Raw genomic sequence first — 16,288 nt, 5'->3', positions numbered from 1 at the left:
TAAACTTTAAGGTTTCCAATGGCTTGAAAAAAGTCTTGTATTTTCCAAATACATTTAAAATGACTTTCAGAAGGTAACATTGTTTCAAATGGTAACAGTGAAATGTCCCAGTAAGTACTAAAGTGTTACAAAGGTTAGACTGCTCATTGTAATTTTCAAAGAATTTAGCACACTTTGAAGCCTAGAAAAAACAGCAATAAACAAAGATCAAGGTAAGACATCAGCATCAATTTTAAAGGTGCAGGCTGCTAGAAGCCATCTTCCTGTGGCCAGGTACTGCCACCACTTGGGGAGAAGTGGACGTGAAGGCCGCGCTGTCAGCACTAGAACACATGCTCTTCTCTTCCAGAAAACCAGAAGAAAAGTATACTCTGCTTAAGCAGACCACCTAGTCGGTAGTTCATCTGACACTAAGATGCACGAAGTCCACAGGTGAGGGAAGCCTCACGAAAATCTAACAGCCCGAACGGCTCCCCGAGTCCCCTACATCCGAGTGTGCATGAAGAATGGCTGGACACAGGAAATGAGTCTGCTCAGAGAGCTGCAACAGGCTCACTGCACCCATGTTTCAGCATGAGTGTGGTACAGAAGGTCTGCCGGGCCTTCTTGCCACTGGGGTTTTAGCAGTGAATGTAGTTCCACTAGGTGCCTTCCATTATTTCTCTTACTGATTTTTTTTTTCTCCCGTGGATGGCTAACATGTTCATTAGAAAAGACTTTTAATGACCGTCTTATGAAAATAACAAACATCCTAACATTGCTATTTGTAATGCCCCCTTTACTTTCCTAATGAACTAAGGATAATTGTTCAGTTTAATTTGCACAAGAGTTAGGAAATCTACCTTTCTGCAGAATTGCTGTTAAATGTTCTCCTAATAGCTGTTTCTCCACACAAGCAATCAGTGGTTTCCTATATAAGGTAAAAAGAATAAGCGTTAGAAGTAAAGTTTAAAGAAGAGACTGTTTTTCTGTAGAAGACTGGGGCGTTTGTCTACGACAGATGCAGTCTACAGGCAATCAGAAACGGAAGGTTAAGAACATTTCCTCATGCAAACGGACGACGACTCCTGTTGCTAATGACGCTGAAGGAAGCCCTTTCTAAAAACCACCTACTGAACAGCACAAGCAGGCCCACGGGCGGGCCCAGGGAAGCAGGGATGCTTCTGCGTTATTCCAAGGATTGCTGATTTTAGCCATCTTCCCAAGCCTTCATTTCCAGTTTATAAGGAACGTTTTAATGCACCATCTTACGGAGAAGGGCAGAGCCGACATTCCGCCTTCTGCTTCCTACATGAGCAGAAAGGGCTCAGGGAGGCTGTGTGTGACCTGCACACCCTGGTTGTGGGGCTTCGCTGTGGCTGCCGCTCTCTCCACTACTTCCCCCGGACTTCCCTGGCTGCTGCTTCCCAGTCTCCTGGGGGCTGCTCTTCTGCTCCCAGTTGGAAGGAAGCACAACATGGCCCCTGAGCCACCCTGGCCTGGCTCGAGATCCTGGATTTCCCACAGGCTCCTCCAACTCCACACGTCTAAGTGACCAAATCTCTTTTTCTGCACCCTCTCTGTTTTTGTGCTGGATTCTGTCATAATCCTGCCCCTTTCCGTAGCTTACTGAGTCCAGTTCTGCACACCGTATCATTTTCATCTCTCCTCCTGTTTTCTCTGAGTCCTACCAAGTCCTGTTCTGCACATCTGTATATTTTATCATCCCCTACTGGGTCCAGTTCTGCACACTGTATCATTTTCTTTTTTGAGACGGAGTCTCGCTCTGTCGCCCAGGCTGGAGTGCAGTGGTGTGATCTCGGCTCACTGCAAGCTCTGCCTCCCGGGCTCATGCCATTCTCCTGCCTCAGCCTCCCAAGTAGCTGGGACTATAGGTTCCCGCCACCACGCCCGGCTAATTTTTTGTATTGTTAGTAGAGACGGGGTTTCACCATGTTGGTCAGGATGGTCTCGATCTCCTGACTTTGTGATCTGCCCACCTCAGCCTCCCAAAGTGCTGGGATTACAGGCGTGAGCCACCGCGCCCAGCTGCACACTGTATCATTTTCATTTCTCTCCCTTGCTGTCCCCTCTGCCTCTGTCCTTGCCTCCCATCATATGGACACTCTGTGCCTGACACGCACGCTCACATAATCTCTCCCTTTTTGTTTCCCTAGCTACTCATCTACCTCAGGTTTGCAGGAAAAAAACATTAGATGAAAAGAGAAAATTGTGTGACAGCACCATAAATAAAATTAAAGCGATATAAAATGTGTAACAGAGAATGCACAATCAAAATAACCTAATATTCAGTGATACTCCATTAACATAAATAGACCGTCTCAAAACTCAAAGATGCCAAGTATCTCAGCAAGATTTACTCTCTTTAGACAGTAACTCATGACAAGGCACTGGGTAAAAACTGTAATTTGTGAATGCCAAATAATGACAAATAATAAAGTAAAATATGCTAGGTGCAAAAATACTCTTAGTACTGAATGAATTGACAAAGACACCCTTTATTTCAATAACCAGCCAGGAGAACCTTCCAGCCACGGTGAAGATACGAACGCTTAGCGAGCAAATGGTACTTACTGTGTGCTGTGGTCCAAGTAAGTGATTACTCTGTCTCCCTCTTCCTCTAAGCGTTTACTTACATGGTTAAGATATTCTGGAACCTTACAAACAAAACAATTAAATGGATCAGTAACAAAAAGAATGTCGACACTATCCAAGAAATTGAGATTTTGTTTTCCTTACATGTAATTTTTTTAAAAAGCAGAATACATATTCAAGCCAAATATTAACACAGATTAACAGGGAGGGAGAGGTAGGACGGAAATGTGTGTGGGGGGGACATGGAGAAAGGACCCTGATATTAACATCCATCCTAGAACAGGGCCCAGGCTGCACTTCTCTTTCGTCCCTGCTCACCACCAAGTTTCAGGGTCTGTGCACACCCTCCTCCCATCCCCAGGGCCCACAGGGAGCTGAGCCTCACTTGGTAGGAGGGTGAGGTGCTAAACGGCAACGCTGCCCCGCACAGCTGGGTCAGCAAAAGCAAGTCAACAAGTTGGTTGTTCATTTGGGGGACACCAAACAACACGGTTGCAGGAGACTTCAAAGTACGCCCATGTTTCCCAAGACAATGTGGGAAAGGCCTGAGGCTCTGCCGGGGACCTTAAAGTACCCCCATGTTTCCCAAGACAGTGCAGGAAAGGCCTGAGGCTCTGCTGGGGTAGCTGCAGCCGGGCTCAGCATCTGACATGAAACTTCCTCTCCAAAGCCAGAATGAAGGAACCAATGGCTAGGGTCCATTCTAGGCAGTAGCACGCACCATTTGGGTGACAGTCTATGGGGCAGGTTCCTTTATGATTTTGCTCTGGTATCTGGAAAGGTGATTAAGTTTTTTGGGTTCCTATTACTACTACGTGTTTTTTCGCACAGCTTTTTTTGGGAAAATTTTTTGCAGTGCTTCACACAAATGAAAAATTTTATCATTTGTATTTATATTTTTAAGTTTTCATGTATGTTTTTATCATCTTGCTTAAATTTGAGTTATTTTAATTATTTCAGAAATGATCTTACAGCTTTTTACTTGTGGGGGGAGTGCAATAGTTTCTAAGTTCACATAAACTAAATTCTTAGTATACTAAGAACGAAGCTCATTACTGGGGATTCTGGCAAGACTGCAGCTTTCAGAAGATTTTCAATGAAACATTTGCATGTGTGTGAAAAGGCAAACATGAGGAAAGTCCTCCTAGGTGCTCATCTGCAGAAACGAAGCCAGGGGATTCGGAAACATCCCATCATCTCACCTCTCTTTCCTGCATTAACCTTTGGCCTTCGGCAGCATATAAGCAATTAGTCTCTTCCAAAAATTTCAGTTCAAATGAATCTTTATACACCTAAGAAACAAGCAGAGTTGTTGACCAATTTCAGTAAAAGAAACTATCTTCACAAGTGCTAACACATCCCAGTTTCTAACGGGGCAGGCTGCCATGACCTGAACTTGGAGGCGCCTGTGGCCACCCAACCGGCCGGCTGCACTGTCCTTCCCAAAATGGCCAGGCAGGCCCTCCTCTGTTCTCTTCCTATAGTGCCTTGGGGTCCTATTGCTCTAAAGAACTTCGCCCTTTGTCTTTTGTGTGTGTTGCTAATATTTTCCCCCAGCGTGTCATCTGGTTTTGTCTCTGTTTATATTTTCCATGAAAAAGGTGCATTTTATGTAGTGATATTGATCTATCTTCTCTTTTGTGGCACCTGGTGTGGTGTTAGCTTGAGCGCTATTCCCCTTCTAGGGATTTTAAAGACTCTCCTATCTTCAACAAATGCCCTTATGATTTCATTGTTTAACATCTTTGGTACAACCATTTATTCTGGTGCAAGTAGCTGGGCAGGTACCCAGGTATCTTCCGCACAGGCAGCACTCACCTGCAGGTCAGACAGCATGCCCAGCAGGCTCCGCAACAGGCTCCGGTCCACGGCCTCGCCGCTCCTCTCGCGCTCGATCAGCAGTAGGATTCCATCAATGGTTTTACTCTGAACCATTTTATCACTAATAATATGGGTTCTAAACAGTTCTAATCCCATATCCCTGTATAGACAGTAAGAAACAGGACTACATTTTAGTTTCGCTTTTTAGAAGTTATGGGTGAATCTCCAGCTATGCTATTCAATATCCCAAAAATGTGAAGTTGCTAATTCTCTACATCTAGTTGCCAAGAATTCCTTTTAAAAACTTCTGTTTCTCGGCCAGTCTAGCGTGCCTTGTATTTCCTTCCTTAAACAGAGCTGCTCCACGTTCCTGGAGACACTGCTAGGTCATGCATGCCACTGACAATAAAACTGGTATCACACAAGCTGCTGGCAGAAGCCCGGGGTCCTCGCCACCTTCCTGCTGAGTGACTGGAGACACTCAGGCAGTTGGGCACCACGACCCTGCCTGCCCCACCTGCCCCTCCCGCCACCGTCTCCAACAGCCCTCAGGGTACACTCTCTTCCCAGTGTCCTCTGCTGAGCACGTCCCAGCAGCTTCCCTTCTCCAAGCCCCGGGAGCTCTCCTACCAAACGTTTGCTGCTTTCCCCTGAGAAGAGAAGGTGACGCACAGCTTTCAGAGTTCATCGCAGTCCTCAGCTCATGGCCTGAGGAATGTTAGGAAGATGGTTCAGCTGCCAGTGGCTGTCCACAAAACCCATCTTGTGGGCTCTGTGCTTTGCTTCAACACTCCTACTGTCCCCAGTGGCCAAGTACTCCATTAAGGAGGGGCCAAAAATACAGATGCTGGGCTCCAGCCAGAAATCCGGAATTGGCACATCAGGGCAGGAGTGGTGCTGGTGGTGGCAGTAATAGTGGTGGTGGTGGCAGCAGTAATATAGTGGTGGACAGGTGGTGGTGGCAGTAGTAATAGCGGTGGTGGCGGTGACAGTAATACTGGTGGTGGCAGCAGCAGTAATGGTGGGCGGGTAGTGGTGGCAGCAGTAATGGTGGTGGGCAGGTAGTGGTGACAGTAATGGTGGTGGGCAGGTAGTAGTGGCAGCAGTAATGGTGGTGGTGGTGGTGGTGGCAGTAGTAACAGTGGTAGGCGGGTGGTGGTGGCAGCAGAAATCGCAGTGGTGGTGGTGGTGGTAGTAATATTATTAATAATATTATGGTGGCAGTAGCCGCAGTGGTGGGTGCCACACAGGTGTGCAGAGGGCCCTCGGAGCCACCTCAATGGTGGAGACGTGCACCTCCCTTGACTGCCCACATCGCCATGGGCATCTCCTCTTGCTCCCGGGTGTGCTGCACACCAGGTCTTCTGTGCACTTCACCACAGTTGGAGCAGGAAGGTGCAGTGGCCAGACTTGTGGGCTCGAGGCAGCTGCCTGGGTTTGAATCCTGGCCCTACTACTTGCTAGCTGTGTGACCCTGGGTGAGAAGCTTAATGTCTCTGTGCCTTTCCTTCCTGAACTGTAAAATGGGGATCAAATGTTATTAGTTCCTGCCTCTGAAGCCCTTGGGGCAGTGCCAGGCAGGTAGCCAGTGCTTAGGAAGGCTTAGGTCTCCACTTGTGTGACTCTCTACCCTGCCACTGGGATCTTCTCTTTAAAACATCAACCTCAGCTGAAAAACCCTTCAGGGCCCTCATCAGCTCTATCCCTCCCCCACCTCCCACTCCCCACACAGGCTTCTTCTGGTCATGCTGCTGTCCTAGCCATCACTAGCAGGAGATACTTGGCTTTGAACTTACCGCTTCCTTCCTTCTACTCTTTCTTTCTTAGCTGCCTGACCACCTTTGCTCATTCTTCAAAGCACAGGCCAAGGTTCACCCTCAGCCCTCCTCCCCATCCCAGAGATGGACAAAGTATCTCCTCACCATGCATTGCCCACACACACCTCAACCAGGATTCTTCTTGTAATGATGCTCACGTTCAGGTTTTTAGCCTCTTGTGGTAGACTGGAGGTGGTATCATTTATTCTATTCTATAAACAATGTTTATAGTTTGTATGACAGTTATGGTATAAACTATGTTTATAAATTAAGAGTTTAGTGTTGGGCATGGTGGTTCACAACTGTAATTCCAGCACTTTGGGAGGCTGAGGTGGGAGGATCGCTTGAGGCCAGGGGTTCGAGACCAGCCTGGGCAACATAGCAAGATCCTGGCACTACAAAAAAATTTTTAGAAGTTAGTCGAATGTGGCGGTGCGTGCCTATAGTCCCAGCTACAGGGGAGGCCAACGCAGGAAGATCGCTTGAGCCCAGGAGTTTGAGGCTGCAGTGAGTTATGATTGCACCACTGCACTCCAGCCTGGGTAACAGTGTGAGACCCTGTCTCTAAAAATAATAATAATAATAATAATAATAATAATTTTTGAAAAGCAGTTAGACTATGGGCCAGACAACTGAGGTAGGGCAAGTTATTTTAACTTATGTGCTTTAGTTTGTATAAAATAGGAGTGACAATGGCCACGCCACAGAGCTGTTCTAGGGATTAAATACATTAGTAGGAAACAGTCCCTTGCACAGAGCAAATGCTAAATAATCTGCTATGATCACTTTTATCATCTCCATTCTTTCCTGGAACACAGGGTGTCTTTTCTGTGCAGCATTTGCCTTCTCGTAGACCACATGGATGCCTGCTAGGAGATGTGTGGGAGTTCCATGAGGAAGTTAGAAGGGCAAATGGCACTAACAGGAGCTTCAACAAGGACAGGGTGTCCAAAATTGCAGATACTGTATAAAATAAGGACAAAAATGCTTGCTGGATTTGGTAACTGGCAGGTCACCGACATCTCAGACAAGAGCAATCTCTACATGGCGAAAGCAGAAATCACATTGCCTTGGGTCAGTGTGCCCAGTGGGTGGGGTAGGAAAAGCAGGCACATTTTAAAGAACTTGGATTTAAAGCTCATGAGAAGGCACGCCATCACTTTTATGTATGAATGTGAGAAGAATGAAACACTACATTAACAGAGAACAAGACAAATCAGACGGTGAGACCGGACACAGCTTTTGTCCAAAGTCGGCTTGCAGGAGGTGGCAGGACTCGGCACCATGGGGTGGTCATAGAGGACACACAGGGGTCAGCAGAGGACATGTAGGGGTCAGTGACCATGAATGCTGCTGAGGAAAGGCCCCAGAACCCCTAGTGTATACAGTTCCCGAAAGATGACGGATGATGAGTGCTATGTGCTCAGGAGGCCGGGAGGCTGAGCAAGCCATTCCACAGGGGACGCACAGCCTCAGGGCTGCGACCCCACGGGCAGCAGGCAGTCTTTCTCAGAGTTTCAACTGCAGCGCTGGAAAGAGCTGCTCCAGGCTCAGCCTCCAGTCGTCAGAGAGAAACCAAGACCCTCTGTCTTCACCCTCATGACCAAAGTCAGCCGCCTGTCCCAGCTTCCTGCTCCACTCCTCGCTGCTGGCTAGACACCTGGTGTTTCAAGGCTAAGACCCACCTGGACTCCTACGTTCACGTTAATGATTTTGGCTGAAGAAAGGAAGGCACAAGTAATCACACACACTTTACCATCTTAGCCTGCGGAAGACACAAATGGGACGAAAAGCATCAGCCGCAGGGAAGACGCAGCTCTGCGCTGTGAGGACACTCACCAGATGGAGGGCAGCGTGGAGTTCTGCAGCACATAGGTGCGGTCCAAGAACAGGAAGATGCTTCTGATCATGATCTGACCAGCAGAAAGGAGAACCATTTACTTATGAATTCTACTAGCAAAATATGAAAGATCAGGCCTTTTAACTCCATGCTAGCTGTCTCAAATCCAACAGCTGTTTCCTGTCCACCACAGCCCTCATGTTTGATTTTTTTTTTCTAAAGTTAATTTTGTCCCCTTGGTATGTGATTTCCATCTCTTTAATATTGTAAATCTGACTGTAGGAATTTTAACGCACTTAGCCTAAAATGGTATCTTTTTTTTCTTTTTTTTTTTTTTTTTTTAAAGAGATCCTGTGTTCAGCCAAGGCCTAAAGGATATCTTTTAAATTTGGTCATTTTTCTTTTTTTTTTCTTGAGATGGAGTCTCGCTCTGTTGCCCAGGCTGGAGTGCGGTGGTGCGATGTGCAAGCTCCGCCTCCCGGGTTCACACCATTCTCCTGCCTCAGCCTCCCGAGTAGCTGGGACTACAGGCGCCCGCCACCCCACCCGGTTAATTTTTTTTTTTTTTGTATTTGCAGTAGAGACGGGGTTTCACCGTGTTAGCCAGGATGGTCTCGATCTCCTGACCTCGTGATCCACCCGCCTCGGCCTCCCAAAGAGCTGGGATTACAGGCGTGAGCCACCGCGCCCGGCCTAAATTTGATCATTTTTTTGACTGATGTGGTACTTCTTACTAGATTAGGGAGATGCACTAAGCTTTTAAAACCTGAGTTCCTGTTACATGATGAGGCTCTTGGACGTGTGTCTCTGACTCTGCGTTGCGAGCAGAGTGAGGGATGCAGGATGATCCCTGGTCCTGTCCTGTGCTCCTATCATCGAGCCCACTACCTGGCTGGGTAGACCTGTGAACACATCTCACCAAACCCTTCCCAACAGACCCTCAGCGAGCTCTAGCAGCTGCCAGCTACCTGGCCCAGAAAAGAAATACACCCATCGTCTCCTACTGATATCATTTAGAAAACGGAAGATTTCAACCTACTTAGGAAAGCTATTAATATGGTCTTTTCTCTTACTTAAGTAATTAACGGCCAGATCACACTAAAAATGTATACATGACGTTAAGTCAAAGCCAAGACATCTACAAAGCGTAAGATGCTGGTTGTGCAGCTGCAGGAAAGACCTGGGATTCAGGCTAGATTCTGAGGAGTAAATTGTGCTTAGAGATATTTAGAGACCCATGCAGGCATCTAAGAACCCTGTCACCACTGTGGACTGTGACTGTGGACCTGAAGGCCAAGAGGGTCAGTGGTGCCCTCCCACAGGAGCTGAGGAGTTCACCCTCCCTGCTTTTCTCATCATGCTGTTCAACTACAGCACTGAACACAGACAGAATCCTCAACAGAACTTCTACGTCTCAGCTCTCAATCATGTGGGTGAGGGAAGATGGATGAGGTCGTGTTTTGATAAAAAAGTTAATAAGCTTACCATTTGTCTGCAGTGGTCCTGCCAGCATGTGTTAATCTTCTTTAAAAATAAAACACTATCTAGTGAGTCTGTACAGATCTGCTAAGGAAAACTTTAAAAACGCTGGCCAATTTAATTATTACAATTTTTTTATTTTTTTGAGATGGAGTCTCGCTCTGTCGCCCAGGCTGGAGTGCAGTGGCATGATCTTAGCTCAGCAGTGCAGCCTCTGCCTCCCAGGTTCAAGCGATTCTCCTGCCTCAGCCTCTTGAGTAGCTGGGATTACAGGCGTGTGCCACCACGCCCAGCTAATTTTTTGTATTTTTAGTAGAGACGGGGTTTCACCATGTTGGTCAGGCTGATCTCGAACTCCTGACCTTGTGATCCACTGGCCTCAGCCTCCCAAAGTGCCGGGATTACAGGCATGAGCCACTGCACCCGGCCATTATTACAATTTTAACCCCTTAATTTCAGCTACCTTCTCCACTGAATATTACACACCATTCAGTAACTGGAATACTGAAAGAATATTAGTCTTGAATGTTCATGTCCCCCCAAAATTCACAGGCTGAAACTCTCACTCTACGGTAATGGTGTTAGGAGGCAGGGCCTCTGGGAGGTGATTAGGTCATGAGAGTGGACAAGCCTCAAAAATGGGGTTACAAAAGAGACCCCAGAGAGCTCCCCTGCCTCTTCCACCACATAAGGATGCAGTGAGAAGGTGCTGGCTATGGACCAGGAAGCGGGGCCCCACCAGACATGCAATCTGCCAGTGCCTTGACCCTGGACCTCCAGCCTCCAGAGCTGTGAGCAACAGACTCCTGCTGTTGATGAGCCACACTCTATGGTGTTTTGTCATAGCAGCCCCAGTGGGCTAAGATACACTAGAAGTTCAATCATGGATCTCTGTATCTCATCACCAATGTGCACTCAGCTTGCCTGCGCTGCTTTCCCTTCCCACGGCCCCGCCTGCCTGTGGCCGCTCGCCATTCCCTCTCCAGCCTCCCTTCATCCTCTCCTTCCTTCACTGCCAGACACCTTCAAGTCCCTGCCGGCAGAAACACACCCAGGCCATAAGTGCCCTGGGGCTAGGTGGCCGGACAAAAGGCCCCACTTCACAAAGGGCAGACACTGAACATACTCCCACAGGGGGGCTCCTGGAGATGGTGACTGGCCTGGTAAGAGTCACTAGGACTATTTTTTAAAAATTAAAAGAGACGGCACCTCACTATACTCCTAGGCTGGTACTGAACACGTGGTCTTAAGTAATCCTCCTCAGTCTCCCAAAGTGCTAGGATTACAGGTGTGAGCCAGTGTGCCCAGTATGTGGCAAAGTGCAGCTGGACAAGAAAATGGCTCAGGTTTAACTTCCAGCCTCAATGAAAACTAACATGAACTCTCATCCATGCACCAAATTAGGAACACTCTTACCTTGACTCTTAGAATGTGTATTTTTAGGAAAAGGCCCAAAAAGTAGTTTAGGACAAAGAACCCAGAATATGGGCTCCTAGAGCAAGTGGTCTGGTGTCCCTCAGGTTCATGCAAAGCTGAGAATCATAAATGACTATAAACTGCTTTATGGTTTACAAAACACTCTTCACATCCACTCTCACTGAAAATCTCCCCAACCTCGTGGTGAAGGCATTGTTCCCTTTGTACAGATTAAGAAAATGGCTTGTCAAAGTGGACAGAACATGGACTTCCTACATTTTAACTCTTGATCCACCGCCTGTCAGCAACACAATACTGGCCAAACCAAGGGACTTCTCTAGGTCTGTTTCTGCCGTGCAGCAAGACACTTCACACTCAAGAGCCAACGTGAGGTGGTGACAACATCCTCACACACAGAGAGGGGAAAAAACACATCAGTTAAGTAGGATGCACAAATCAGACATGAGCTGGAGTCTCAGGGTGGCAAAGAGTGGCCTGACAAAGAGTGCCAGGGAGGGTAGGGTGCCAGGCAGAGCCTGAGGAGGAATAAACGGTGCTGAGGACAGCCAAGGGGCTCCCGGGGGGTCTGAGTCCTTGTCACACCAGGAAGTGCTGTGACCACAGCTACAGGGGCCTGGCTAAGACAGCTTACTCTATTTTTTCTTGAGGCTTTGCTGAATTCTCAGAAGCACTGCCAGAAAATTAAAAATAGACACTTACAGCAAAGACCTGACGGTTGAATGGTTAACAGGTTCCTCTGGAAGTACTCTTTACAAATTGTTCAAAATTATAATGGCTCATTATATTAGGAATCTACAGAAACAGTCTGGACGAAACAAAAAAACCCGTCCCAAGTCCATGTGGACAGGCTTCAAGGACCCCCAACAGCCATCCTGCAGCTCTGACTCCAGGAGCTGAACGGGAACTGCGGCCTGGATCTCCCAGCAAGTCTCTCTGCTGGCAGGCGGGCCACACCAGCCGAAGGCGGAGCTTTGCTTCCAGATGAGGGTGCACAGATCCTTTAAACTTAATGGGGTTAAACTGACGCCAGTCTATCTGACACCACTGGGCAGCTCAGGTGTTGTGAAGACAGAGTTCCACCTGGGGCAGTGTCTTGTTAAGATGGAAAGTCCAAAGTAAAGTGTTCATTAAATGAGAAATACTTCCTCTAAAATAGCTCTGTAAAATCGATATAGATCCTCAATCAATAATTTTTTTGTTATTTCCCACAGAAAAAACTACAAAATGGTAAGCTAAAATCAGTGTGGCATTTACTAAGTAAGCTTTGGCCTTCTAAACATCAAAATCAATTCCATATTCTAGGATGTAACACATAGCCACAATGGTGTGCAAGTAATTCCAGGATGTGAGACACACAGACACCGTGAGTCTGTCAATAGTGTATTCTCGAGATAGGTTCTTCAGCAACCATCCTTTTTCTCACTTCAGAAAAGGGCCAATCTTCATTAAACGATTTATACAGCCTACTGAGACGAGTTAGGCAGGTCTTCAAACAGCAAACAAAATCCAACAGTAGAAATGCTTACACCATAGAAAAAAACCTACCTATCATATCTGTAACTAAAAAGAAAAAGAAAAAGCAAGCAAAAAGACGGTGCTTCTGTTGGGGTAGAAGAGGGATACATACATTTTCTACACTTGGTTATCTGCTTCTGCAATTCCAGGAACAAGTGGCCCATCTGCTGCCTGTACCGACAGACCGGACAGACCGCGAGGGGACAGCCCTAGGCCGACCCTCATTCATCCACACAACCCATGAAGGCAGGGGTGCTGTTTTGTCTCCTCTGATCTAGCCGAGCACTAACAGGGTTCTCTTGGGCTTTCGTCTCTTCATCTGGAAAATATGGTCAATAAAGGTACCTACGGCTCAGGGTGTTGTGAGACAAAGCAATTCATGAATGTGCAGAGCTTGGCCTACTGCCAGCAAGTGCTCCGTACACGATATCTGGTCAGATGAGAACAGGCACAAAATCTTTCTAAGGAAAGACAAGCCTGCTGTCGCCAGTGCGGATCATAAAGGCACACTTAGAGGAAACTGGAGCTTTGCAACTTCCCCAACAGCCAAGGTTCCCAGCTCACTCCCGTGCCCTTCCCTTCTGACCACATGGCTATCATGGTGTCCACCACTGCCTGGCATTCTGTGGCTGACCAGAGCTGCAATGCTGTCAAGGTGAACCAGGGGAAGGAAAATGTGAGTTTCATCTATAGTTATCTACAGGTTAGATTCTGAGGACAGTCGGCTTGACATTTTTTTTTTTTTTGAGATGGAGTCTCGCTCTGTCACCCAGGCTGGAGTGCAGTGGTGCGATCTCAGCTCACTGCAAAATCTGCCTCCCGGGTTCATGCCATTCTCCTGCCTCAGCCTCCCGAGTAGCTGGGACTACAGGTGCCCGCCACCACGCCCGGCTCATTGTTTTGTATTTTCAGTAGAGAAAGGGTTTCACCGTGTTAGCCAGGATGGTCTCGATCTCCTGACCTCGTGATCCGTCCGCCTTGGCCTCCCAAAGTGCTGGGATTACAGGCGTAAGCCACCGCACTCTGCGGGCTTGACATTTTTGAAGAGCTCCTGTTGCCCACGTAGCTTGGCTGGGTGGCACGTGGTCCTGCAGCATGTGGTGTGGGTTCTGCAGCAGCTGCCTGTGGCTGAGCATGTGTATGAGTGCACAGGTACAAATGGCCTTTATTTTGAGGAAGGGACGTCACCAAGAGCAGGTATCTATTTTGAAACAGACAGCTAAGTGCAGAATTTATCAAACATGTGAGACAAGAAAACGGATGTGGTAAACGAAGAAGATGGTAGTGAATGACTCAATTCCACAAAAGCCCTTTTTCTACCTGCACATCTGATGGGTTTCATCTATAATCTAATATCAGCATACAATCAAAATATAATCGGTACATAACGTTACTTAAATCTGGCCAGGCATGGTGGCTCACGCCTGTAATCCCAACACTTTGGGAGGTCGAAGCAGGCAGATAATCCAAGATTGCAAATTCGAGACCAGCCTGAACAACATGGAGAAACCCCATTTCTACTAAAAATACAAAATTAGCCAGGCGTGGTGGCGCATTCCTGTAATCCCAGCTACTTCGGAGGCTGAGACAGGAGAATCGCTTGAACCCAGGAGTGGAGGTTATTGCGGTGAGCCAAGATTGCGCCATTGCACTCTAGCCTGGGCAATTAAGAGCGAAACTCCGTCTCAAAACAACAACAACAACAAATTACTTAAATCTTAGAAAGTAGAGTTACTTGAAGTACTGGAATATCCCAGAGGCAAAAGAAATCTGAATATGCAGACCTTGGAATACTCCCTGCCACACAGTATCTCAGCATCTGCCATCACATTAACATTTCCCCATATGAGACTGGGCTGGGTCAGAACTCTCTTCCAGCAAAAACAAGCTTTTTGAGAGCAGGACCCGTGCCATTCATGCCTGTCCCTGGTCCCCAACGCACAGTGCTGAGTTGGACAGAAACACCCCATGTTTGCTAGGTTAACGTACGAATGTAGCCTAAAAGCCTTCATCACAGTAACCAGCCACTTCCTGGTCTCATCATCCCTTCAGACTCTACTTACTGGTCACTAAGCCTCCTGCCATATTAAACTCGCCCCTCGATTCCCACAAGATGACTCTCCAGGTTCTCCTCTCATCTTCCTGACACCAGCCCTCATCCACCTCCTCTGATGGCTCTGCTCATTTTCTTTTTAGAGATAGGGGTCTTGCTCTGCTGCTCAGGCTGGAGTGCCGTGGCGCAATCTCAGCTCACTGCAGCCTCGGCCTCCTGGGCTCATGCAATCCTCCCACCTCAGCCTCAGAGTAGCTGAGAACACAGGTGTGAACCACACACCCGGCTAATTGTTGTCTAGGCTGCTCTTGAACTCTTGGGCTCAACTGACCCTCCCAACTTGGCCTCCCAAAATGCATTGCTAAGGTTAGAGGCGTGAGCCACTGTGTCTGGCCACTCTGCTCATTTTTCCTGGGCATCTCATCCATGTCTGGAGCCACTGGATCTGTGTCTCCAGCCCCAAATGCACAACAGGCATCTCTACCTGAGTGCCTCCTCACCTCCTTCCAAATCAACGTGACCAAGACAGACCCTCCCCACCTCAATCTGTGTCTCCTCCTTCCAAATCAACGTGACCAAGACAGACCCTCCCCACCTCTATCCGTGTCTCCTCCTTCCAAATCAACGTGACCACGACAGACCCTCACCGCCTCAATCCGTGTCTGGTTCATCCTTCCACAGCAGTCAGATCCTTTCCCTCTGAACCATAAGAGGTTTGCTGGCAGGATGCTGCCATTCCACTCTGTGGTTCTGCTGCCCAGTCAAACCATTGTGGTGTGGCCCCTCGCACCACAGTGCACACACACAGGCACACTAACTTCTTACCAACATAACCCAGCCATGCTGTGCCTGAACACCTTGGCTCAATCTCCACCTTCAGATAAACCTCAACCTCTTGGTTCAACAAAGGCTCCTCCACAATTCAGCATCCACCTTCCTCTCATTTTCCCCTTTAGGGATCCTGTCAGTGGTCAACTCTCCCACACCCAGCAGCATACCTGGCTCTTCTGCCCAGTAAGCTTCCTCAGCGCCAGGGCTGCCCACGCTGCTCCCTGGCCTGTGCCACCTTGACATCCCACAGCGCCTGCCACTTCCTCATCCATCCTTTAGGACATGGCCCAGACATCGCTTCGCCCCTGCAATGCTCCCCTACACAGGTGGGCTAGCTGCTCTTTCTTTAGGTCCCAGGAGCTTATCTGAACCTTTGAAAACCCTTATCACAGGCCAGACGCGGTGGCTCACGCCTGTAATCCCAACACTTTGGGAGGCTGAGGCAGGCGGATCAGGAGGTCAGGAGTTCGAGACCAGCCTGGCCAATGTGGTGAAACCCCATCTCTACTAAAAATACAAAAATTAGCCGGGCATGGTGGTGGGCGCCTGTAATCCTAGCTACTGGAAAGGCCAAGGCAGGAGAATGGCTTGAACCCATGAGGGAGAGGCGCAGTGAGCCGAGATCGTGCCACTGCACTCTAGCCTGGGTGACAGAGCAAGACTCCGTCTCACAAAAATAAATAAATAAATAAAAAACACAAAAAAAACAAAAACAAAAAACCCTTATCACAGCACTGCGTAAATGCTTATCCTGATGCTTTTGCCGCCACCATTCGGGTTTAAGCTCCAAAGGGACAGAATCCCATTCTGCTCAGATTTATTTTCCCAGGGCCTGGCATTATACCTAGGCACATGACAGATACTTAAAAACATGTGCCGACCCAATGGAAGGCTGTGGTG

General features: G+C 47.9%; 1 protein-coding gene across 6 annotated transcripts in view; it reads right to left on the bottom strand.

Moving 5' to 3' along the window:
* Positions 1–16,288, bottom strand: part of CUL4A (cullin 4A) — a 59,423-nt gene that overhangs the window by 27,962 nt on the left and 15,173 nt on the right. For 5 of the 6 annotated variants that reach the window (XM_019039598.4, XM_055360235.2, XM_019039597.4 and 2 more), the window contains 6 exons: positions 9,559–9,628; positions 8,073–8,146; positions 4,414–4,576; positions 3,798–3,887; positions 2,575–2,657; positions 843–910 (listed from right to left, as the gene is read on the bottom strand). In XM_019039598.4, coding sequence (XP_018895143.1) covers positions 843–910; positions 2,575–2,657; positions 3,798–3,887; positions 4,414–4,576; positions 8,073–8,146; positions 9,559–9,628 — 548 coding nt within the window. Of the gene's footprint in view, positions 1–842; positions 911–2,574; positions 2,658–3,797; positions 3,888–4,413; positions 4,577–7,371; positions 7,951–8,072; positions 8,147–9,558; positions 9,629–16,288 lie in introns of those variants that run through there. The other variant, XM_031007280.3, reaches the window with a different exon arrangement.

Source organism: Gorilla gorilla, chromosome 14 (genome assembly GCF_029281585.2).
Source record: "Gorilla gorilla gorilla isolate KB3781 chromosome 14, NHGRI_mGorGor1-v2.1_pri, whole genome shotgun sequence".
Classification (NCBI taxonomy): Eukaryota; Metazoa; Chordata; class Mammalia; order Primates; family Hominidae; genus Gorilla; species Gorilla gorilla.
This window is presented reverse-complemented; position numbering and strand designations above follow the sequence as displayed.